At 41.1% G+C, this 25,538-nt stretch overlaps 1 protein-coding gene across 2 annotated transcripts; it reads right to left on the bottom strand.

Moving 5' to 3' along the window:
* Positions 1-25,538, bottom strand: LOC140725717 (carboxypeptidase B-like). Of its 2 annotated transcripts, XM_073041556.1 has the most exons (11): positions 25,417-25,538; positions 24,499-24,574; positions 24,285-24,409; positions 22,489-22,591; positions 19,602-19,703; positions 15,997-16,101; positions 15,792-15,902; positions 13,975-14,065; positions 10,625-10,824; positions 3,556-3,640; positions 1-2,982 (listed from the first exon to the last, which is right to left on the bottom strand). In XM_073041556.1, exons 1-11 carry the CDS (start codon positions 25,485-25,487, stop codon positions 2,795-2,797), a joined length of 1,257 nt encoding a protein of 418 aa, XP_072897657.1. In that variant the 5' UTR covers positions 25,488-25,538; the 3' UTR covers positions 1-2,794. The 2 variants fall into 2 exon arrangements, with proteins under 2 accessions (XP_072897657.1, XP_072897658.1); XM_073041557.1 differs by lacking the exon at positions 24,499-24,574 and having other exon boundaries at positions 25,417-25,537.

The following is a 25,538-nucleotide window of genomic DNA, read 5'->3' as shown; positions in this document are numbered from 1 at the left end:
TACTGTTGGTTTACAGTGCATAATTGTTCTTGAGATATAATTAATTGAAAGAGTACCCCGATAAATGAATTAAAAAAAACAATATAGATTAACAAATTCTGTATACTAGATAAATGCAGGTTGTTTGCTGTAAGAATTGACATAATTTCTTATTGTTAAGTAGATTATTTTATTACAGCACTTAAATGGTTCCACAATATAGATGACAACCTAATCATTCTTAAATGAAATATCTTTCCCACAATGAAAGCAAATTGATGCAGCAGGTTTTTTGACACTGATGAAGGGTGTTTACTCCTAGCAGTGTATCAAAGTTTCAAAGTACATTTATTATCAAAGTATGTGCACATTGTACTACCTTGAGATTTGTCTCCTTGCAGGCAGCCACGAAACAAAGACACCCAAAAAAAGAACCCATATATATAAAGAAGACTATCTAACACTCAATGTGTAGAGAATAAAAACCACATTATTCCCATAAAAAAGAACCCATAAAAAATAAAATAACCCATAAAAAGACCACTGAACACCCAATGTGCGATGTAAAAATATCATCGTGCAAGCAGTAATCGCAAGCAAATAGTGTTTCTGAACTGAAGTCCATAAGAGGGACCCATTGTTCAGTGCAGAGTTGAGTAAATGCTGTGGAGCAGTGAACTGAACCAGCCCCCACCTGGTCTCTGGCCCCTACATCTTGACCTTTTCAATCTGGCCCGGCGCTTAACTCTCTGAAACCTGAGTCCTGGTTGGAGACCTGTTGTTGACAAGTGTGTTGTAACCTGTGTACTTGTTACATGGAAAAGGGCTGAAAACTGACCAAAGTATCTTTGGGCATGCAGGATCAGCTTGAGGGTTGGATCTCAAATTGGAAACTCCACCTTCTTCAGTGCAAACTTGCAGAATACACAACAGGTTGTAAACCAGGGATAAGTAAGGAAAAAAGTATTTGCTTGGGAATAGAATATGCAGTCATGGAAGTGGATTTTTTTCCCTTTCCTCTATCCATTAGGTGAAGTTAACTGCTGTGTAGAGAATCTGGATGAAGAAATCCAGAACCCAATATCTCCAGGTCCTAATCTACTTCCTATGTATTGTTGACTGTTATCATACATATAATTGAGTATGAAAGAATTGAGACTGTTATCTTTCCCAGAGCAACAACCCTGTGGAAAATGTTAAGTTTGTGTTATTTGAGAATTGACGGTGTACTCTTGGAATTACACAATTTTCTGATAAATTAAGACCATTCAAACTGTCCAACTTTTGTCAGATCTCTGAATGAACTGCCAGCTAATCATCTCTTCTGCCTTTCACCAATAAGTCTGCAAATTCTTTCAAAGCTAAGATTAAGTCATATTTGAAAGATAACATAGGGTGTGCTTTCATTGGCACCAAAAATGGCTAATATAAGAGGAAATAGTTTTAAGGTGATTGGAGGAAAGTCTAGGGGGTGGGTGGGTGGAGTGATGACGGAGGTATGTTTTTTCGCACAGAGAGTGGTGGGTGTGTGGACTGCCCTGCCATGGGTGGTGGTAGAGACAGATTCATTAGGAGCATTTAAGAATCTCTTCAACAGGCATACAAATGGTAGAGAAATGGAGGGCTACATAGAAAGGAAGGGCAAGATTAGGTCAGCACAACATCATGGGCTGAAGGGTCTGTACTGTGCTACAGCCTTTTATGGTCTGTATTCTGCGTTCTAACTCCATCATGTGTGGGAACGAAGATCTTTACCAGATCAGCAAATGGAAGGAAATTTCCTACTCGGATATAATATGTTTCAAGCTATTTGACATTAGAGAACAAATTGGAATGTATGCATTTGAAGCTCTGATTGACAGTATGCACCCACATATCAAGGAGAATGAAATGACAGGGTATGGCATATTTCTTGTATACCAACTATAGATATAATCACAGTCAATATGAATTCAGTTTTCAAAATTATTGTAGCTTTCTCAGCTATTATAAATTCACCAATTTTTTCAGATGTATGGAATCAACATTAGGGCTAAGATACAGAGGATTAAACTCAATATAAGTATGAATGCCCGTGAATCACACATGCGGTGCGTGCTTAGTTCCATTTTCTTTATGCTGCTGTGGCTTTCTTCCCCTCGTGAGCTTGATATAGAAATAGAGAGAAAGATGGGTTTCCTGTGGAAGCAAGGCAGGCCTTTGTAAAAATAAGAAGGTAGGGTAGAGGCTTTGAGGCCTATGGAGGCTGGAAATAGGTAGAGGATAAAGGATACTACCAAGAGGAAAGGCCAGTCTTTCATTGATGAGAGAGAAATGAAGGGTAAAGAGCTTAGGAAAACTCAGCACCGAGTTTGGTGACAAAGAGGTTGTAAAATTGATGGGTTTGGAAATGAATGTTCTGACTGGAGAATGAAGGACTAGAGAAGTAAAGGAGCAAGGTGGGGGGGGGGCGGTTGGGAGCATGAGTAGTGGAGCAAGAAATAGAAACGCAGCCTCATGGTGGGAGAATTATCCTACAAACTCCACTCCTCAACGTTATGTCCATCACCTCCTTCTGAATGGAAAGAAGCGGAGAGAAAATCAGAGGGAGGAGAAAGAGAAGAAACAGAAAGAAAAATAATGGAAAGAGAATGAGGAACAATAAGAAATGGGCAACAGGGAAACAGAAGACATTTCATAAGAGAGAAATTGACCAGAAGATCTCTGAACTCTGCTTCGTATACAAAAACAAATATACACTGATACATTCCAAGCAATAGAAATGTACAAATGCAATACTTCCAAGAATCAAAAATTACTCATTCACCGAGGAAGATTAATATGGATGCCCGAGAACATAAGTGGCGATGTAGTTGATTGCCAACATGGTCTCTTCACAGGTTGGCTTGATCTGCGACTCAGGCAATAAGAAACCATACTGACCCAAGTCGCGGAGTTCAAAGGTAAATGAGTATTTGATTCCAATGTCATAGGCCCAGTCATCCGAACCTCCAGCTGATGGATCTGGAGAGGGATAGAACAGAACTGTAGAGTGGTTGTAACAGAGGAGGCATTTCTGTTCCTTTAGTCTGTACCAGGCCAATATAAAGAGCAAAAGAGCTAGTCCTCTGCCATCTATCCAAGTTCCTGCAAATTCTTTCCTTTCAGATACTTAACCAGCTGCTGCTCCACAATAGCTTCTAATATGTTTTATAAAGATCACTTCTGTTTTGTGAGACATGCATTGGGATATCTGTGAGAGTAGACAGTTTGTTCATGTTGGAACCTGATCCATTATTCCTTAAAATCAAATATTAGAGAGCAAAGCATGATTTTGTCTTCATTGGACATCTTTGACTATCAGATAGAATTACAAACTCCTTCTGCTGTTTCCTCTGTTGGGCAAGGGTTGATATGAATGTATGGAGACCTTCCTTATTTCTTTTCCTACTGTCTTATACCTCACTATGATATGGTGATCAGGTTTGCAACTTTTTTCTGGGTAAGTGTTTATTGGCTTAATGAAACAAGCATAGCTCCTGTTTCTGAGCAGTGAGCAATGGCTTTAGACAGGCATGAACAATTACTGTCACTTACATATTGTGAGTGAACCTGGACCATAGGTATATCGAGTTCCATAAAGGCTCCTCAAGGCCATAACTGCATTCCGGGCAATGGAATTCTAATAAACAATCACAGAACCATAAAGAGTTAGCAGCAAAATCTCATACAGAAAGTTTCACTTTGATCATTAAAGTTGAGGAAAGTTGTATGTAGAACAACATAGTAGCTGTTGATTCAGCCCAACCTGGTCCAAGCCAATGTTTGCATCACCTCTCACAATGTTCTCAATTAAATGTACTAGCATTTATTCCTTTCCTTTCCCTCTCTTATGCAAGCTGCCTTAAATGCTATGTGCCTCCTTTGGTAGTCGATTCCACCTCTTTATCCATCACCAAATATGGAAATTTCTCCTGATTTGCCTATTGGATTTACTAATGACCATTTTATATACTCCAAGGAGTATTGTACTGTGGAAATCATATTGAAATGATGGCTGGTATGATGTTTGGATGGGTGCCACGGTAACTCCCCTGATGACTATGAGGGAAGAAGATTTAGATACTGCTACATTTAGAGAGGCATAAAAAGGTCCAACCACAAAAAAACCATGGTCAAGAAAGCTCATCAGCACCTCTACTTCCTCAGGAGGCTGAAGAAATTTGGCTTGTCCCAGTCAACCCTCACCAATTTGTATTAATGCACCATAGAAAGCAAGTTATCCAGATGCATCATGGGTTGGCATGGCAACTGCACTTGCTGAGACCATCAGAAACTGCCACGAGTTGTGGACACAGCTCATCACATCATGAAAACTAGCCCCCCCCCCCCCCCTTAGACTCTGTTTACACTTCTTGTTGCCTTGGTAAAACAGTCAATGTAATCAAATATCCCACACACTCCAGACATTCTCTCTTCTCATCCATCCCACCAGTCTGAAGATACAAAAGCCTGAAACCTCATACTGCCAGGCTCAGGACAGCTGCTTTCCTGCTGTTATAACACTATTGAATGGTCCCCTTGTAAGATAAGTTGGCTTCTAAACCTCACTATCTACCTCATTTTTCGCCCTCGTACCTTATTACCCGCCTGCACTGCACCTTTTCTATAACGGTAACACTTTATTCTGCATTCTATTACTGATTTTCCTTTGTATGAATTGATGAAATGATCTGTATGGATGGTATGCAAAACAAAGGTTTTCACTGTACCTCAGTACATGTGACAATAGTTAACCAATTCATCAATTTAAACATTACCTTTTGGTTTACTTACTTACTTATTATGAGCAAAGAACAATTATGACGTTCAAGGAGAACATTCAGCCCATCAGAACCATGCTAGCACCCAGCAGAGCAAACTCATTAATCCTGTTTCCTGTTTCCTTATTCCCATGTAGCCCTGGAACTCTTTCTTCCTTACCTATACTAAAAGGAAGTATACTGTGGCCAATTCACCTAGCAGCATCTCACTGAGTTAGTCATAGAGCACTACAGCACAGAAACAGGTGCTTCAGCCCATCCAGTTCATGCTGATCTAATCTTCTGCCGAGTCCCATCAACCTGCAATCTAGACCATATCCCTCCATACCCCTCCCATCAATGTACCTATCCAAAATTCTCGTAGATGTTGCAATCTAACCCACATCCACCGCTTCCGCTGGCAACTCTTTCCAGACTCGCACCACTCTCTGAGTGAAGGAAGTCCCCTTCAGGGTGTGTGAGGGATCCAATGTACTGAATTCGAAGCTCACAAGTCTTGAGGAGAATGTGCAAATCCCACACTAATGGCAGGACTGAAGGCAAGTCCTTGGGGTGTGAGGCAGAAGCCCTAACTCTGCACAACGCGCCCTCTGATAGCCCCTTGGACGTGTACATATTTTTACCATGTGCATGAGGGTGGAGAGTATATTGACTGGCTGCAGCACAGCCTGGTATGGAAACACTAATACCCTCAAAATGGAAAATCCAACAAAAAGTAGTGGATATGGCCCAGTCCATCATGGGTAGAGCCCACCTCACCATTGAGCACAAATGCATGAAACACTGTTATAGGAAAGCAGCATCCATCATTAGGAACTCCCACCATCCTGGACATGTTCCCTTCTCACTGCTAATATCAGAAAGAAGTTACAGGCGCCTCAAAACTCACACCACTAGGCTCAGGAAGTTATCACCCGTCAACCATTAGGCTCTTGAACCAAGGGGGATAACTTCACTCAACTTCACTTGTCCCCCCATTGAAATGTTCCCACAACCTATGTTCACATTTACAAGGATTCCTTGTCTCATGTTCTTGATATTTATTGCTTATTTATTTCTTATTATTTCTTTGGTTTTTCATTTGCACAGTTTGTTGCCTGTGGCACACTGGTTGATGCCTAAGTTGGTGTGGGCTATCATTGATTCTCTTATGGTTATTATTCTATGGATTTATTGAATATGCCTCAAGGCAATGAATTTCAGGGTTGTATGGGGTGACATATATGTCATCATCACTATTATGTGCCATGTAGTATGTTGTGGGTCATCATGGTCTCCTGATCATGATTGTTATTGACAAATTTTTCTACAGAAATGATTTTCCATTGCCTTCTTCTGGGCAGTGTCTTTACAAGATGGGTGACCCCAGCCATAATTAATACTCTTCAGAGATTGTCTACCTGGCATCAGTGGTCGCATAACCAGGACTTTTGATATGCACCAGCTGTTCATATGACCATCCACCATCGGCTTCCGTGGCTTCACGTGACCCTGATCGCGTGGGTGGGGGGACTGGTAGTCTAAGCAGCTGCTACACGTTGCCCAAGAGTACATTTCCATTCCGTCACTCAGACATATAAGTAGTTTGAAAATAAATGTACTTTAAACTATGAATGTTGGGGGCATGTAATCAATTTAACTGACAACCTGTATTCTAGCTCTTTCGACTAAAAAATTACTCTGAGGTTTAGCAGTGACAGAGTAATCGATGATTTCAGGAGGGTTAGATTTATCCTTCTGAGGATGTGATACACAGAGTGGATGTACTGTGACTTGAAGGATCTTTGATATAGTTCCTTCAGATAAATAGTGCTGGAATTTGGATTGGTTTATTATGGTTACATGTGCCAAGGTACGTGCAAGACAAGTGAAAAACTTGCATAATTTTCGTACAGATCAAATCTTTACACAGTGCATTGAGGTAGAACACGGTAAAAACACAACAATACAGAATAAAGCGTTAGCAAGTACAGAATCTGAATCAGAATCAGGTTTATTATCACCAGCATGTGATGTGCAATTTGTTAACTCAGCAGCAGCAGTTCAAAGTAATACATAATCTAGCAGAGAGAAAAAAGATAAAATCAAACATAATAATAAATAAACAAATAAATCAATTATGTATATTGAATAGATTTTTAAAAACGTGCAAAAACAGAAATACTGTATATTAAAAAAAAGTGAGGTAGTGTCCAAAGCTTCAATGTCCATTTAGGAATCAGGTGGCAGAGGGGAAGAAGCTGTTCCTGAATCGCTGAGTGTGCGCCTTCAGGCTTCTGTACCTCCTACCTGATGGTAACCGTGAGAATAGGGCATGTCCTGGGTGCTGGAGGTCTTTAACAATGGATGCTGCCTTTCTGAGACACCGTTCCCTAAAGATGTCCTGGCTACTTTTTAGGCAAGTGGCCAAGATGGAACTGACTAGATTTACAACTTTCTGCAGCTTCCTTCGGTCCTGTGCAGTAGCCCTTCCATACCAGACAGTGATGCAGCCTGTTAGAATTCTCTTGGTCACATATACAACAAAACATTGAAACATCCAGTGAAATGTGTCACTTGCACCAGTGACTAAAACAGAGCTGCCCGCTAGACTCGCCCTGCTTCCGATGCCAACATAGCATGTCGACGTCTTACTAACCCTAACTCCAACCATGGGTCTTTGGAATGTGTGAGGAAACTCACACGGTTACAGGGAAAATGTATAAACTCAGTGGCAGAATCGAATCCAGGTGGCTGACGTTGTAACAGTGTTATGCTAACCACTGTGCTACCGTGTTTCCCATACTAATCAGTTAATTATTTGAGGGAGATAATCTAAATGTTGATTCATTCACTGGTTGTAGGCATCGTTGGTTAGGCCAGGATTTGTTGTCCATCCTGGACTTGGTGAATTCAGAGCCAATCAAGAAGTTTGCAGTTAAGAGTAAACCACCATAAATCTGAATCCCATGGGCCAGAACATATGTGGATGCTACAAACTGGCATTTTTTGTACTATCCCAGTATTTTATTATGTACTTTCTCAGTAACTGTAACACTTTATTCTCCATTTAGTTATTATTTACCCTTTGTACTACCTCAGTGCATCAAACAAATCTGAATGGATGGCATGCAAAACAAAATTTTTCTCTGTACCCTGGTCCATGTGACATAATAACCAATTTACTAATATAATTTTTCTTCAATTTCCAGATTTTATTTGATTGCATTTAAATTTCCCAGCTGCTGGGGTGGGATTCAAACTGAGTGGCTCAGATCACTAATCCAGGAGCACAAACCATTGGTGTTGGTGCTTTGTCTTTGGTTGCCGGCTTGCCCAATACAAACTGACCAGGATGCAACAGCATCCGATGATTTCTTGTGTGGTAACAGCAGAGGGGAGCAGAGAGCCTCAGCGCTGGGCTGGGCAGGGGCTGGAGATATGGCTGATGTGATGAATTTAGTAAACGTATGTTTGGACATGAGGAAAGCAATGCAGCAGCTGGGGAAAGATTCAGATCTGTAATCTGTTGATCAATAAAACATGTTGGACAATAATTCTAGGGAGGAGAGCAAATCAATTTATAGGGAGTAGATAAAAATAGGAGGAGGTTATTACTTGTAACACGGAGTTCTGGAGACTCAGCTTATACGGTTTGAAATAGAATCTCCAATAATCTATCCAAGTCAGGTGCTGACACCCAGACACTCGACACTGGCCTGCACTTTGACCTCGGACTTTCCAGCTTCCCTTTGTTGAGTGTGGGTGCCCTGAGTTGGCAACCTACACACCCATTTTGAGCCAGGGCCTGGAAGTTACCAGGATGGGAAGAGGCTGCAGAGGATTGCGGACTGAAACTGCTACATCCTGGGCACGAACTCCACAAAATCGAGGACACTTTCAAAAGGCAGTGCCTCAAGAAGGCGGCATCCATAATTAAGAACTTTCACTATTCAGGACATTCCCTGTTCTAAACGCTACCATCAGAGACAAGGCACAGGAAAACTAGGAACCATACTCAAGGTTTCAAGTACAGCTTTTTCCCTCTGCCATCAGTTTTGTGACTGGCTCATGAAGACCACCTCACTATTCAGTTTTTGCAGTATTTGGATATCTATATTCTTTGGCAGGGTGGAGATATGTATCCACCAAAGGAGGTATAAAGCGCTCCTTCCTTCCGTTAACCTGTAGGTCACCCTTGGGTGAGGTGTAGCACCTACTTAGCCCTCTGACCAGGGTCACATGAAGCCATGGGAGCCGGTGATGGATGTTCATATGAGCAGGTAGTCACAAGTCCTGGGTATACAACCACTAACGCCAGGCAGAAAACCTCTGAAGAGTTTTGATAATGGCTAGGGTCAGCCGTATTGTAAACGCACTGCAGAGTAGAAGGCAATGGCAAGCTACTTCTGTAGAAAACTTTGCCAAGAACCATCATGGTCATGGTAAGTGCTTTTAGTGTATTGCCAGAGGGTGGGGATAGAGGCTGAAACCTCAGGGAAATTTAAGAGACCCTGAGATACTGTGGGCACATGGAAGAAAGAGGAATGGAGGGTTATATGCTGTGTAAGGGGAAAGAGTTAGATTGATCGTGGAGTAGGTTAAAAGGTTAGCACGATGTCGTGGGTCGAAGAGCCGTTACTGTCCTGTTCCATGTTCTAAAAACAATTCCTCATGAGTACCTGCTATGGCCCTATTGCATCAGCAACAGTGATAACAATGAATCTCAAATGTTTCTGTGGTTCATCCGTGCATCTCACCAGGGCTCCTGCACTATTCACATTCTCAGCAACCCCATAGACTGTCCAGAGGCTTTCATTTATTTACACACTGGCAAAACCAGCACATTGTCAATTCCTATCAGTCCCTGATGGTTAAGAGAGATGCAGACTGGCCATCTGGAGTCAGACCAGGCAAGGATTTCAGGTGACAGGGTTCCTTCTTGTGGAGAATCAGACGGGCACGTTTACTTTTCTCTCCTGTCCCATCAGGTAGAAGATAGATAAATTTGAAAGCATGTACCACCAGGCACAAAGGCAGCTTCTGTCCCATGGTTACCAGACACTTCATTGGACTTCTTGCACAAAAAAGTAGATTCTTGATTTCATAATCCATCTTACATTTTATTGCTTACTTGCACTGCTCTTTTACAGTAGCTTTTACACATTATTCTCCATTGTTTCTTTTACCTTGTTCTAGCTAAGTGCACTAATAATTTGATCTGTACGAACAGTATGCAAGATAGCTTTTCACTGCATGTGACAATGATAAACTGATACCAATGCCAACGCACAGCAGTCAAATGGCTTCCTGATCAAAACTAAACAAGACAAGGGCTTGTCAGCATTTTGGGTCAAAGCCCTGCATCTCAACAGTTCTGATGCTGGACTTTGATCCAAAACATTAACAATCCCTATGCTTCCACAGACCCAGCGGATTGTTGCTCAGGGTTTCATCATCTGCTGTCTCTTATGTCTCCAACACTGGGCCCTTGTGTAAATTTGAACGTTCGTTCTCCAGTTGCCAGAGTGGGATTGGATGGCTCTGGGTGAGTGGTCTACATTCAACCCATTGCATTTCTAGGCACCTGTCTCATGGCGGAGGCTCTTACCTCATGAACAGCTTCATTGGAGATACATGACTCAAGAAATGATTAACCACAGCTCAAGGTAGCTGCTCCCACCTTGAGTAGAATTAAAATGATCAGCTTGCATCAGAGCTGAAGATGATGCATGCATGTTGTTTCTTCAAGAAAACACACAGAGCCATCCTTCCTATGGTTACCTCATTGTCATATTGTTAACCAACAGCAACCTCACAGTACTGAGATATCTCACTTAATGAAAACTGACACTGGCACCTACCAATTCCTTGTAGTCTGGAGCCAATGAGTACGTGTAGGAATACGGAAAGAGGCACATCTGAGAGTACGAGTGCATTGTGATGTAAGCCTTGATCCCTTTGTATTTACGGATGGCATTAGCCACAGCCCTGACTTCCCGCTCAGACTCAACATGGGATCCACAGTAAGTCTCATCACATGGGTTCCGTGAGGCACCAATGGCTGCAGGTAAAAATTGAAGAGGTAGCATTTACATAGCGATTTCCACAACCCAAAGCACTTTACTGCCAGTTCAACACTTTTGAAACAGAGTTATTGTTGCCTTGTGAAATATGTGCAATCTGTAGTGGTAGTTAATAGTGTTATTCCTATGATTCTCAGTTAGCTACTCCCACATGGGAGGAGTTCACAAACTGTACAAGCTGGGTTATCAATAATGTTCAGTCGAGGATCCTGAGTCGAATATACTCGGTCGAATATCCTGCATGCTGGTGTCCTGGTGTGCTCTATCCAGTAACCTGGAACCAACATACAGGATAAAGGAGATGAAGGAGGGGTGGATCATTCCTGAGCCAGATAGTATTACACTCATTAAAATCTCATTGCTATATGATCCTAATACATTGAAGGCTTGATTAGTGATCAGCATTGCCGTGAGCGACTGACTGGCTTCTTCAAACAATTACAGGGCCTGAGGTGGCAGAAACCCAAACCTCCGTGAAGAACTCTGGCAATTAATTCTCACTGTCAAAATCCTTTTCTCTTGCCCCATACTGCTCCTGATGAAAGACAAGATAGATTCTTTTTCCTTTTGAATAATTAATTTCATTTAAAAACTCATTCGACTTCTGTGAATGGATTAAAACGTAAATGTTGATTAAAATGAAGTTAATTACGAGTAAAGAACAACACCAACAAAATACTGGAGGAAACCCGGAGGACCAGGCAACATCTATTGAGGGGAATAAACAGTCGACACTTCGGGCCGGGACAATTCATCAGGACTCGGATGCTGCCTGACCCACTGAGTTTCTCCAGCATTTTGAGTGTGTTGCTCTGGATTTCCAGCATCTGCAGAATGACGTGTGTTAATAATTAAAAACACGCCGGAAACTAAGACAAATAGCAATGGCTGATGAAAAGGCAACAGGCTAGCTACTGCATAAGTAGTGACTGCTTCGTCAGCAATTGATGCTGAGTCCAGTGGCGGAGTAGCAGTTCCATTTTCCCAGCAGCTGATCACCAGACCACTCTATTCTACACCACCACAGTGTGACAGATGCAGAGGCATGCACATCCTAGCTAACAAGAGGCTCTCCAAAGCTGGACCTGCTGTGTTTTGTATATTCCTGTTGTGGGGTCATGAGCATTCACCTGGGGAAGTGGACAGCTCCTCGATCAGAAAACGTGTCACCTCCAACACAGCTGGCCTGGGTGTTATCCTGGATGTGACCCTCCTCCTTCCCTTTCTCTATGGTTTACTCTCCTTTTCTGTCAGGCTCCTTCTTCTTCAGCCATTTGCCTTGGCCACTTGTCACCTTCCAGCTTTTCACCCCTCTGCCACCCACCTTCCTCCCCCTCACCTGACATCCCCTATCACCTGCCAGCTTGTACGCCTTTCCATCCCCCCACCTTAAACCCTTCCTTTCCAGTCCCGATGAAGCGTCTTGGCTAGAAATATAGACTTCTAATTCTTTTCCATTGATTCTGTCTGACCTGCTGAATTCCTCCAACATTTTGTGCGTGTTGCTCTGGATTTCCAGCTTCTGCAGAATCTCTTGTGTTTCTGGATGTTATCCTGGAGCTGAAGGTCAAGCCTGAACTGACACTCAAGCCGATAGCCATCATAACGTTGCTCAAGCTCCTGGAATCACTGTCAGTTCTCTGTGATTGTCCTATGACAGGCGTTTCTCCTCCACATGTATTAAGAGGTTCTTGTTATTTCCATTGGCTCTCTGCTAGCCTACATGATGGACTGACTGGCCAGCTGCTTGCCCCACACCCATTCTCCACCGTCTCGGTGCCTATATTATGCCACTGATGCAGGCAATGCCTGTCTGAGAGCTTCTTTAGTTAGCTTCCCATTTCATGCTCTTTGAAACTTTTCACATCTTGTCTTTACAGAACATCCACACCCACACAAGTTGTCTGTCAATGCCCCTGTGATACTTATTGAAAGAAAGATGAGTTTTTCTCCAGGTTGATTTTCTTTTTGAAATCTCTCTGTATTGCTCTCTACTCCAGCTGACATCTACATATGCTGTGTGTCCTTCTCTCCATCACCCTCTACCACATCCTTTTCCTCTCCCCTCAATTATGACCAAGACTAACCAATGCTAGGTCTCGTCATCATTTTGGATCAAAAGCCTGCATCTCAACAGTTCCAATGTTGGATTTTGACCCAAAATGTCACCAGTACCTTTGCTTCCGCATAACTTGAGTTGATCCAGCAGATAGTTGCTCAGGACTTCAGCATCTGCTGTCTCTTGTGTCTCCAGGACTTGGTCCTTGTGTAAATTTGAATATTTCCATAATTGCCCTCAATCACTTCCTGTCCTTTTTCTTCTTTTCCACATCCACTCCCACCCCATTTCCTTTTGCCTTTTCTCTATTTCCCTTCCCCCCTTTCCCCTAGAAGAGAAACAGGTTCTTCCATGCAGACCAAGGTGCCTGCATGAGCTAGTCCCTTTTGTCTGTGTTGGTCCATAACCCCTTAAACCAGTGGTTTGCAACCTGGGGTCCATGGACCCCTCAGTTAATGGCAAGGCTCCATGGCATAAAAAAGGATGGGAGCCTATGCCTTTTCTATGCCCTCCTGAATTTGTATGCTTTCAGCCTTCCTCACTCCAGGGAAAAAGCCCCAGATCATCTGGACTTAATCATAACTCAAACCCTCCAACCCCAGTCCCCACCTCTCTCAAATATGATATAGGAGCAGAATAAAGCCATTTGGCCCATCAAGTCTGCTCCGCCATTTCATCATGGCTGATCCAATTTTCCTCTCAGCCCCAGTCTCCTGCTTTCTCCCCATGTCCCTTCATGTCCTGACCTATCAAGAATCTAGCAAACTTTGCCTTAAGTATACATAAGGCTTGACCTCTACAGCTGCCTGTGGCAAAGAATTCCACAGATTCACCACTCTCTGGCTAAAGAAATTCCTCCTCATCTCCATTCCAAAAGGATGCCCTTCTATTCTGAGGTTGTGTTCTGTGATCTTAGGCCAGGCCTTGTGGATGGGAATTGCTTCCTACAGATAATGCGTTTTACAACATGGCTTGCTTAATACTACTGATGAATTAGCTTTCTTTCCTTCTGTTTTAACAAGTGCTCCCACCTTGCTTACAGAGTGTTGGTTTAAAGGCACAAACTCACAGCACCACTTGGCATCAAAGTTTCTGTTGGGATCAGTGCCCACACAGGTAGTGCCAGGATTCCTGGAGCGTGTCTTCCTCCACAATCGATCCTGTGGGAAGCAACAGCAAAAAACAACAGCAACCTGTATTTCAAATTAGCCTCGCAACACATCCCAAAAGTATTTTCTTGGAACGACAGACAAAGGAAGTTTGATAACGGACCACTCAGGGAGAGGATAAAAGTGATAAATGAAATCCCTGTGACCATGTGGGTTTCCTCCAGGTGCTCTTCCTTCCTCCCACATTCCAAAGGTGTATGGTTAAGCTTAGTAAGTTGTGGGCATGCTATGTTGGCAGCGATGCTTGCAGGTTGCCCAGCACAATCTTTGCTGATTTGGTTTGACACAAAGGATGCTTCAATGTACGTGTGACAAATAAATCTAATCTTCCCTTTTCCTCATAACTACTTTTTATAAAGCGATCTTCAAGAGGATAGAAACATAGGAGGGAGTTTGGTGATTAGGGCTTTGGTAATTGAAGGTGTGGCTAGATTGGAGAAGCAACAGAAATGATAAGGAGCAACACCTTATATTCCTTCTGGGTAGCTGCCAACCTGATGGCATGAATATCGAGTTTTCCTTTTGGTTAAAAAAATCCCCCCCACTTCTATTCCCCACTCTGGCCTCTTACTCTTCTCAACAGCCTATCACCTCCCCCGGTTCCTCTCCTTCTTCCCTTTCTCCTATGGTCTGCTCTCCTCTCCTATCAGATTCCTTCTTCTCCAGCCCTTTATATTTCCTGTCACCTTCTGGCTATTGTGTTGTCTTCCCCCTTCCTTTTCAGCTCTAGACAAAAGGTCTTGGCCTGATGCTTTGGATTTCCAGCATCTGCAGACTTTCTCGCATTTATGAGATGATCAAATGGCCAGGAAAGGAGGAATATAGGTATCTATGAGCTTTGGAGGAATTTTTTAAGACAGGTAGAGTGAGGCTAGAGAGAGGTATGAAAACAAGGGTAGTTTTTATTTAATGAAATAATTGACTGGCCAGCAGCACAGAAGTGTTGGGTGAATTGGACTTGATGTGGTTTGGGACATGGCAGCAGAGACTGGGGTAACCTCGTAATGATGGTTAGAACACGGGAGGCCTGCTAAATGGAAATACATTTGCCATTATTTACATCTGTAGAGACATGCACAAGATACAGGGCTAATCTGGGCAACTTCTGAAGAAAGAAAGTACGGCTTAAAGTATTGGTGAGAGGCTCCTCAGGAGAATGAAAATGGGAGCATAATCAAAGAAGATTTCAGTTAGATCAGGCCTGAAATATAAAATAGTTTTACATTTCCAGCTCAGCATATACCTATTCTACATTTCCTTGATTTTCAGAATAAATGGTCTTTTGTTCTTTTGCTTTTTTTGGGTAGTTCAGTGAGCTGCTGCCTCATAATTCCAGTGACCCAGGGTCAACCCAGATCTTGGGTGCCATCTCCTATGTGGAGCTTGAATGCCAACTCCCTTCCCCTTTCCTCTCTCTCCTCACTCTCTTCCCCTTCCCTCTCTCTCCTCCCTCCTTTCCTCTTCCCTCTCTTTCCTTCCTCCCTTCCCTTCTACTTTCTCTCTCTCTCTCCCACCCCCTCCCTCTAGCATTCCTAACAGAGAGTTGTAGATCTTTGGAATTTGGCCCATCGAGTCTGCTCCTCCATTCAATCATGATTGATCCTTTTCCCCCCTCCATCTTTCTATTCAGTGATTATTTCCCCCTTCTCCTAGCAGGATCGCAACACTGTTATATTGTAAATTACTCTGGATCATGAAAAGAGGCTCTGATACCTACCTTGGTCCAACTGTAAACATAACCATCTACATTGATAACAGGAACAATCAGGAAATCCAATTTATTGAGAAGGGTGTCCATGGTACAATTTCTTCCAAAAGATTGAACAGCCTGTGGAAATGTAAACTTATTAAATGATATGTTCCTCAATCTTGACTAAAAAAAAAGAGCTTCATGAAATAAACTCCAGAATTGGTTCACTGACCTCCATCACAAACCACTGGCAAAAGGCAGGTGAAATCCACTCGCGGGCGTGGATCCCACAGTCCATGAAGATCGTAGGTTTCGCTGTACGTGTTCTCTTGCCGACCTTCAGTGAGAGATTGACAGACATTGTCAAGAAAAAGGGAAAATCTTGCATTTACACAGTGCCTTTGGACATCTTCTTCAAGTTGTCCAGAGACATTTTATCTTTGAGGGTGAAGTCACTGTTGTAGGGTTGGGCAAAGTTCCCTCTAAAGTGTGTACACACACACATCTTTTGCTACTCGTACACAAAGGTATTTAAACTGTGCACCAAAGTTTGTCACCCTGTACCTTGTTGGCACATTTCACGATAGTACACAATTACATTTCCTTTTCCAGTTTCTGATGCTTACGGTGTCGACAACATGGAGTTTGCGATGATTTGTCTGCAGATTTTAGAACTGGCTTATTTATACTGTCTGAAGAAATTATTGATTCACGATATCAAATTCTAAAGAAGCAACGGGCATGAAATTCAAAAGAACTGCTAGTTCATTTAAAGCGGAACGGCCGGGAACATGCACCTATGAGATATATTTAGGTGCAATACAGAAACTGGTGATACCTGTAAGTATTGTCTTTTTTAACAATGAACAACTAACTGGATTGGTACTTTATTATCCTTATTATGCTTCAGGTTTACTTTCCCTTAAATATTCAGCGCACACATGTTGTTGTCACTGGGCAAAAAACTGCCCAGGACAAGAGTTTTGCACACACTGGTCATTACAAATTGGAGGGAACAATGGCGTTGGAAAGATTGTTGTGTACCCTGTACAAGATGCATCATGGTTGCTTGCCAAGGTTACTCTGGCCACACCTTCCAAATCCACAACCTCTCCTTGAAAAGGTAATAAAGGGCAGCAGAGGCACAGGAAGTTCTATGTGAGGTGCTACATTTTGGTAGGACTAATCAAAATAAGACATACATGGTAAATGGTAGGGCATTGAGGAATGCAGTAGAATAGAGTGATCTAGGAATAATGGTGCATAGTTCCCTGAAGATGGAATCTCATGTGGATAGGGTGGTGAAGAAAGCTTTTGGTATGCTGGCCTTTATAAATCAGAGCATTGAGTATAGGAGTTGGGATGTAATGTTAAAATTGTGCTTGATAGAGCTCTTTAGAAAAGCATATAATTCAGATAATGGTAGTAAAATCATTTCAAGCATGTATAAGGGGTTGTCAAATCTTAAAACACATTCGACTTCATACATTAAAACAAAATGGGAGAAGGAAGGAGGGATAATTATATCTGAGGAGGAATAGACAACAATATGGAGGTATCAATGAAAGTGTACCAGTTCACAGAAATGGAGGGAGTTTGGATGGAAAAACTTGATAAGATTTTTTATTACACCCTCTCAGAAATCACGTTATGATAGTAACCTCCTTGTTTGCTGGAGAAATTGTGGAAATCAAAATGCAAATCATTATCATATTTTTTGGGACTGCCCTGTTATCAAAAACTGTTGGAGGGGGATACACAATGCCCTACAAGACATCTTTAAATGTGAAATACCCTTAGAGAGTAAGACCATATATTTTGGATATATACCTCAAGAATGGTTGAAAAGAGATAAATATTTAATGAATATACTGTTGGTGGCTGGTAAAAAGACTCTTACTAGGGAATGGTTATCACAGGAGGGCCCAACTTTAAATACATGGATGGAAATTACATCTGTTAATCATAAGCTGGAACAATTTGATTCATACTGGGAAAAATGGTTTAACTACATAATGCCTCATAGGCCTGATTTTATTCTCACAAATCAATGAATCTGTTGTAAAAAAAAGATCACTCCCTACTTGTACATAGTTCTTTCCTTTTGCTTGTTTTTTCTTTCCACTCTTTTCTATAAGTGTGTACCTCAGATAAATACTTTGTGGAGATTTGTGATATATATGATTATATGATATATATGTACAATGTCTGAAATACATCTCATGGAAATGTTTGTTTGATGATGAACTTCAATAAAAAAATAAATTACAAAAAAAAAAGTTTAAAAAAATTGTACAAGGCATTGGTGAGGCTAAATTTGGAGTATTGTGTACAGTTCTGGTCACCGAATTATAGGAAAGATGTCAACAAAATAGAGAGAGTACAGAGAAGATTTACTAGAATGTTACCTGGGTTTCAGCACCTAAGTTACAGAGAAAGGTTGAACAAGTTAGGTCTTTATTCTTTGGAGCATAGAGGGTTGAGGGGGGACTTGATAGAGGAATTTAAAATTATGAGGGGGATAGATAGAGTTGACGTGGATAGGCTTTTTCCATTGAGAGTAGGGGAGATTTAAACAAGAGACCATGAGTTGAGAATTAGGGGGCAAAAGTTTAGGGGTAACACGAGGGGGAATTTCTTTACTCAGAGAGTGGTAGCTGTGTGGAACGAGCTTCCAGTAGAAATGGTAGAGGCAGGTTCGATATTGTCATTTAAAGTAAAATTGGATAGGTATATGGACAGGAAAGGAATGGAGGGTTATGGGCTGAGTGCAGGTCAGTGGGATTAGGTGAGAGTAAGCGTTCGGCACGGACTAGAAGGGCTGAGATGGCCTGTTTCCGTGCTGTAATTGTTATATGGTTATATCTCAACCTACAGGTTCCCCTTCAAATCACACACCATGATGACTGGAAATACATCATCATCATCCTTCATCACTGAGTCTTTGCTCCTGGTATCCCCTACTCAACCGTACGGTGGGAGTACTTTCCATCAGAAGGACAGCAGCAGTTCCAGGACGGGACTGACCACTGCTTCGCGAGGGTAAAAGGGGATGGACAATAACAACTGAGCTTGCCTGCAATGCCCAGACACTGAAAATGCATTTTAAAAAAAAGTAAACCATTTATGCACAGCATGCTTAGGCAATGTTGTTCGAAGAAAAAAATAAACAGTGCTGCAGCAATTCCTTTGCAGCTCTTCAAATACTGTCATGGAGACTTCTATGCTCATCGAAAGAAAAAATAAAGCCTTCATTTGACATTTTGTACAAAAACTAGTATTTGTATAGTACAGAATACTTCAGTATTTCTATAGATAATGATTAGCTTTAGTTGTCACATGTACATCGAAACATACAATGAAATGAGTTGTTTGTATCAACCACCAACATAGCCCAAGAATGTGTGGGGGGTCAGCCTGCTACCAACACTAACATAGCATTCCCAAAACTCATTAACCCAAACCGCAGATCTTTAAAATGTGGCTGGAAGCTGGCGGAGCCGAAGGAAACCCACATTACTCAGGGAGTGCATACAGACTCCTCACAGACAGTGGTGGGAATTGAAACACCATTTTCCAGTCGCTGGTACTGTAAACCATTATGCTAACTGCTTTGCTACCACGCCCCCGGTTCCCAGCCTGTGTTTCAGGAGGACATGCATTGAGTTTTCTGACTCAGAATACCATGGCTGATGCTACTGTACTTGAATGCTGCATTAAAAAAATTCTCTGACAACCAAGCAATGTCACGCAAAGCTTAAAGGATCTGGCACTTGCTCTAGAGTTGGCTGGAGGGATAAAGAACTCTCATATTAATAATTCAATAAGCAAGTTTACCCGGAGGATATAGATATTGCGATACTCATAGCTCTTTCCAATTCTGAACAGAGAAATCAGTCTTGGGTTTTCATTTGTGATTTTCTTCATCCAGGATTCAATCTACAATAGAGAATACAGATGATTGTTCCTGTTCTCAGTGTAGATGGTTATGTCTACAGTTGGACCAAAGCAGGCATCAGAGCCTCTTTTCCATGATCCAGAGTAATTTATAATGTGATAGTGTTGTGATCCTGCTAGGAGTAGAAAAAATACATTCATACAGTGTACATACTTTGCTAATAAATGTATCTTGAACTTTGAGAATTAGCTGTGAGCTCATCTTCAATGTTAAGAGTTTTGAATTTGATAATAAACCTTATCAGTCTTTAGAAATGTTTTAAAAGTTCCTAGACTTTTCAAAATTTGTTATTTTTCATGTTACCATCATCTCAATACAACAAATATGTATATAATATGATTAATTTATGTTTTTTTCTTTTAACTGATAATCTAAAAAAATCTCCTGATGGCTATTCTAAGTATTGTTTTCTAAAATTTATTCATCAATAGAATTCCACATCAGCAGTAAACATTAACCATGTACCATTTACTGTACATTCTTACTCGCTTTGCTTCAAGAGTGTCACCTGAGTCTTTCAAGATGCTTACTGATACTATGTGTCTGGGGATCTAAGGGGTACAGAAATGGTTAATCCATGCAGGAGATTCCCCATCAGGGAGGGATAGACACAGACTAGAGATCAGAGATTTAAGGTGAACGGTGATATATTTAAGGGGGATCTGAGGGAGAACTTCTTTCCTCAGTTGGTGGTACAAGTTTGGAACAGGCTGGAAGTGGATGCGGTGGATGTGAGTTCAAGTGTAACACTTAAGAGAAGTTTGGATGTCTACATAGATGAAAGAGGTATGGAGGGCTATGATCTGGGTGCAGGCAGATGGAACTAAGTAGAATATTGGACTGATATGGAACAGATGTCTGGTTCAGTCCTGTATAACTTTATAAGGACTGGGCCAGTATTTGTCTGCCATTTAGAACTCATTTTGCTCAGGAATCTTTCCAATCAACATCTTAGCAAGTTACTGGTGCCCATTTTAGTTAGCTACAGGGACTGCTCTTATGTTGATATAGTCTGTACCTGTTTAGAGCCTTGTAAATGGAGACAGTGGATGCCAAAATCTGTCCCATCAGTCTCCCTAGTCACTGGAAGCTGTCTTTACAAACTCACAAGGATGAGACACAAGGAAGTGCAGACGTTGGAATGTGGGGCAACACATTCGTAAGCTGCTGTATGAACTCAGTGGCTTGAGCAGCACCCGAACAAGGAAAAGGAATTGTCCATTCTTTATCCCTGACCCTGGGTTTGGACAGAAAACACCAAAAATTCCTTTCCACTTATACATACTTGTCAACTCATCTAGCTGCACCCCGACAATAGCTCTCCATATCCTCTCATCCAGCAGGTTGTTTGTTGCTCCAAACTCAAAAGCTTACTTCACCATGACCATAGTCCAAATATCTATTAACCTTAACAGAGGAGCATATAGAAGATATTCATTGACAAGCACCAAAGGTCCTTAATTCTAATGCCCTGAATGGTCAGTCCTTTATCTTGAGATTCTTCCCCGGTTCTGTACTCTGTAGCAAGAGAAAACAGCTACCTGAGGAGCCACAGCCCAAGGTTCAACAACAGCTTCTTCTCCACTGCCACCTGGTATGTGAAAAACCCTAATTCTACGTCAGACTATACATTTAGTGGGCACTTTATTAGGTACAACTATTTATTGAATAAAAATGTAAATAATACTGAGAACGCAAACATGAGGAAATCTGCAGATGCTGGAAATTCAAGCAACACACAGAGAATATTTGTGTGTGTTGCAATAATACTGAGAATATGAGTTGTAGAGTCCTAGAAAGGAGTTCATAGGTAGTGAAAGCAGTTTGGAGCTGAGGTGAGTGAAGTCATCTGTTGTTTCTATGATCACTCATGTCTGGCAGAATAATGGGAAACCCACCCATTGCAACAAAGACAAGCCATAGATTAAATTAGCACAGCCAGCCCCAATTTGATGCACATTGAGAAGAAAAATGACAACAAGCAATATTAACAAATGATGCCATTTCCTGGATCTTCAGGGTTGGAGCCAGACAAATCTACACTCAATGGCCACTCTGTTATGTACACCTGCTCATTAATGCAAATACCTAATCAGCCAATCACATGGAAGCAACTCGAGGCATACAAGCATGCAGGCATGGTCAAGAGGTTCACTTGCTGCTCAGACCAAATGCCAAAATGGCGAAGGTCTAAGTGACTTTGACCATGGAAAGATGGCTGGTGCCAGAAGGTGTAGTTTATCTCAGCAGCTGCTGATCTCCTGGGATTTTCGCACACAAGAGTCTCTAGAGGTTACAGAGCAAGATTTGTGAAACAAATATTACCCAATGAATGGCAGTTCTGTGGAGAAAAATACCTTATTTAATGAATGAGATCAGAGGAGAATGACTAGATTAGTTCAAGCTTACAGGAAGGTGGCAGTGTATCAAGTAACCAAATGTTACAACAGTAATGGGCAGAAGAGCATCTCTGAATGTACAATACTTCAAAATTTGAAGTGGATGGACTAGAGCAGCAGAAGTCCATGAACGTACACAAAGAAGCAACTTTATTATGGTTCAGGAGGGACCTAATAAAATGGCCACTGAATGTATAACTGAGACTTCAGGAATGATTGGCACTTAAAAATATACTAATTAGATGGGAGTCTGGTTAGTAGCACTGAACGAGAAAAATTATGTGAATCATAATTTACATTATGCATCTCTTCAGAATGACTTTACTTTTGTTATAGTTTTGTATTTTTCTCTTCATCATACATTTACCTCAATCCATTGATGATATTTTTCATAATTGTAGTTGGTAGAATTGTTATCCTTTTGGTCAAATTGGTTTTCCATCAGTGTCTTCATGTCATCAATTAAAACACTGTGTGAAATAAGATCAGGAGACACTATGTGTGCATCCTGAAGATTAGTGGGTAGTGGTTCTCTTATGTTTTGTAACTTAAAAACATTAAACTAATTCAAAGGAAGCCACAGGAGTCTGAAACGTAGGTCTAACTTTCAGTTTACTTTAAGCAAGGTACGCACGTATCATGTATGCAATTAACATGTTTATGTAAACCCATAATTAATTATTTAAATGAACAAAAATGCTTAATGCTTAATCACATATGTATATGTGTATATATATAGATATATATATACACATATACATACAGAATACTCAAATATTATTGAAATATTAAATACACAACAGGTTCTACTGGCTTCCCCGCAAATTAGCCAAACTAGTGTGAAAGAGGGAGGAATTTCAGGGGCACATCATACCAAGGACAATTGGATTTACCCAGTCATTAATGTTAAATTAAAAAAAAAATCGCATGAAAGACTAATTCAACTATGCACCACCATTAATGATCACTGATTAATCAGGATTGATTATATATTAACACAAATAAATCAGAATTGATTAGTCATTAATCAGGAGTAGTCACCTAATTAATCATGAATAAAACAGGATTAATCTCTATAAAGAGCAATTGATCATCAAGTTCACTCCATACAGCTCATAGAACTAATCTCAGCTTCCTCTTAAGCTCAATGGTACTAAAAGACACCTTTTAAAACTTTAATTGTTCTAAGATACTGAAATACTAGCATAGTAACAAATATATTTTTGAAGCAATTTATGTTTATTTCAAATGCAGATAGTCATGGGGAATTAAATACTCTTGTGAAATTTATCTATTTGCTTTCTTGCTTATTAATTGATTGATTTATTGATACAGCCTGTAACGGGCCTTTCCAGCCCATGAGCCCATGCTGCTCAATTTCATCCAGATGACCAATTAACCTACTAACTCATATATCTTTGCAATGTGGGAGGAAACTGAAGCATCCAGAGGAAATCCATATGGTCACAGGGAAAACATACAAACTCTTCACAGACTGTCGGGAATTGAACCCAAGTCACTGGCATTGTTAGAGTGCTATGGTATCTGCTACATTACTGTGGCACCCCTAGATTTTAATGGAATTTTAAAATTCCGTTTTCAGTAGTGTTAGTTAAACTATAACTGGTTTTCATGAGCAAAGACAGTCTTTCTATGGATGAAAACCCAATATTCTTTTAACAATTTCTACAATTATGTTGGTTAAGGAGAGAAAAAAATCTAGAAGAATCTGAAGGGAAACGTAAAATATAAGAAGTGGACTATTTAGCCTATTAAAACTGTCTCTCCATTCTATAATATATTTTACCCAAGTGTCAATTTTCTGTACCAAACCCATAGGTCTTGGGTCCCTTTAAACCCAACCATACAGTACCTCTGCACTGATCCTCCACAACACACTGGATGGAGAATTCCACAGATTCACTACCCTCTGCATTGAACAGAATTCTTCTCACGTTAATTCCAAATGGCCAACCCCATACTTTGAGGCCATGACCCCTGTTTCTAGATACCCTGCCAAAGAAAACACCATCTTTACATCTACCGTGTCTAACTCGGAGGAAAACAAATTATCTTTGCAATATAGTGCAATTTCAACCACTATTGGTAACTGCTAGTGAGGTACAGATTGTGCCCAAAGTTGATGCATGATCCGAAACTAACTCGTATTTCAGTCCAATCTCCTCCAGCTGAAACTGGGTTTTAGAAACGGAGGCTGCAGGGACCCTCAAATCCACACTCCTGTTAGTGGTTACCAGCTCGAGAGAAGATGGCTGCCAGAAATCCATCTGTGGGCACATCAAGGACATAATTAATCATTCAGTTCCACCAAAAGTTACTGACCACCATCTTGTTAAGCAGCAATGGAACATCATACCTTTAATGCGGGAGCCACGTCCCTTAAAAATTGCAGGTGCTGTTCATTCTCTGGTTTCAGACGCAAAACTTTATCCCTTTAACAAGAGTTAAGTGTAAGCTTGACTTCAATACTTCTGCAATACAGTGACTAGTATTCCTTTAACCAAGGTAATATCTCGTGCTGCCACGGGACAAAATCAGATTTTATTGATATTGAGCTAAAGGAGTGGAGGTTTCAAAAAGCTTGTTCAAAAAGGTATGCACAAGCTGTTCCCTGGTAATGAAGGGATTTCATTTGTGTAGACATCCTTAAATTGAGTTGACCCATAAGTTGGAAAATGCACACATTTCACTTGATATGGCAACTGTACCTCCACAATATTGTAACAAATGACATCAAAAACACAAAACACACCCAAAATGTTGGAGGAATTCAACAGGCTAGGCAGCACCTACGGAAAAGAGTAAACAGTCGACACTGTGGGCCAAGGCCCTTCTTCAGTCCATTTTGTGTGTATTGCTTCGATTTCCAGCATCTGCAGATTCTCTCTTGTTTGTGATTCAAAAATGAACAGTTACTGAAAGTGGAGAGAGAAAGACAGAAAACTTCTGCTCTCCACCAGCTATTTCAATTTCCTAACCATATCCAATCACATTCATATGTTGGGATATCCTTCAGTTGCACTTTCATAACCTGGAGTTGTCTAGGGTTAAGAAATATCTTAAAGGGGGAAAAGAAAGCCAGGAACTTAGGGAAGCCTTTTACAGTTTTGAGACCTGGATGGCTGTTGGCAGTTGTGAAGTAGAGGAAAGGATGAAAAGCTAGAAGTGGAAGAATACAGACTTCTAATTACATTGTATGGACAAAAGTGAATGAGACTATGGAAGAAATTGAACAAGAGAAGCAAGAAAGTATGAATTTAGTGTCTCTCCTTACCTGGCATATTGGTTATCAGGAACTCTGCCTATAACAGCTGCAACAAAGCCGAGAAGCAACAGTCCTTTCATTGTGTTCCTTGGACTGTAAGGAATGTGTCGTTGGATCAGGTACTTGGCACA

This window comes from Hemitrygon akajei, chromosome 3 (assembly GCF_048418815.1).
Source record: "Hemitrygon akajei chromosome 3, sHemAka1.3, whole genome shotgun sequence".
NCBI lineage: Eukaryota > Metazoa > Chordata > Chondrichthyes > Myliobatiformes > Dasyatidae > Hemitrygon > Hemitrygon akajei.
Note: the sequence above shows the minus strand (reverse complement) of the source record. Positions and strands in the feature narration are given on the sequence as shown.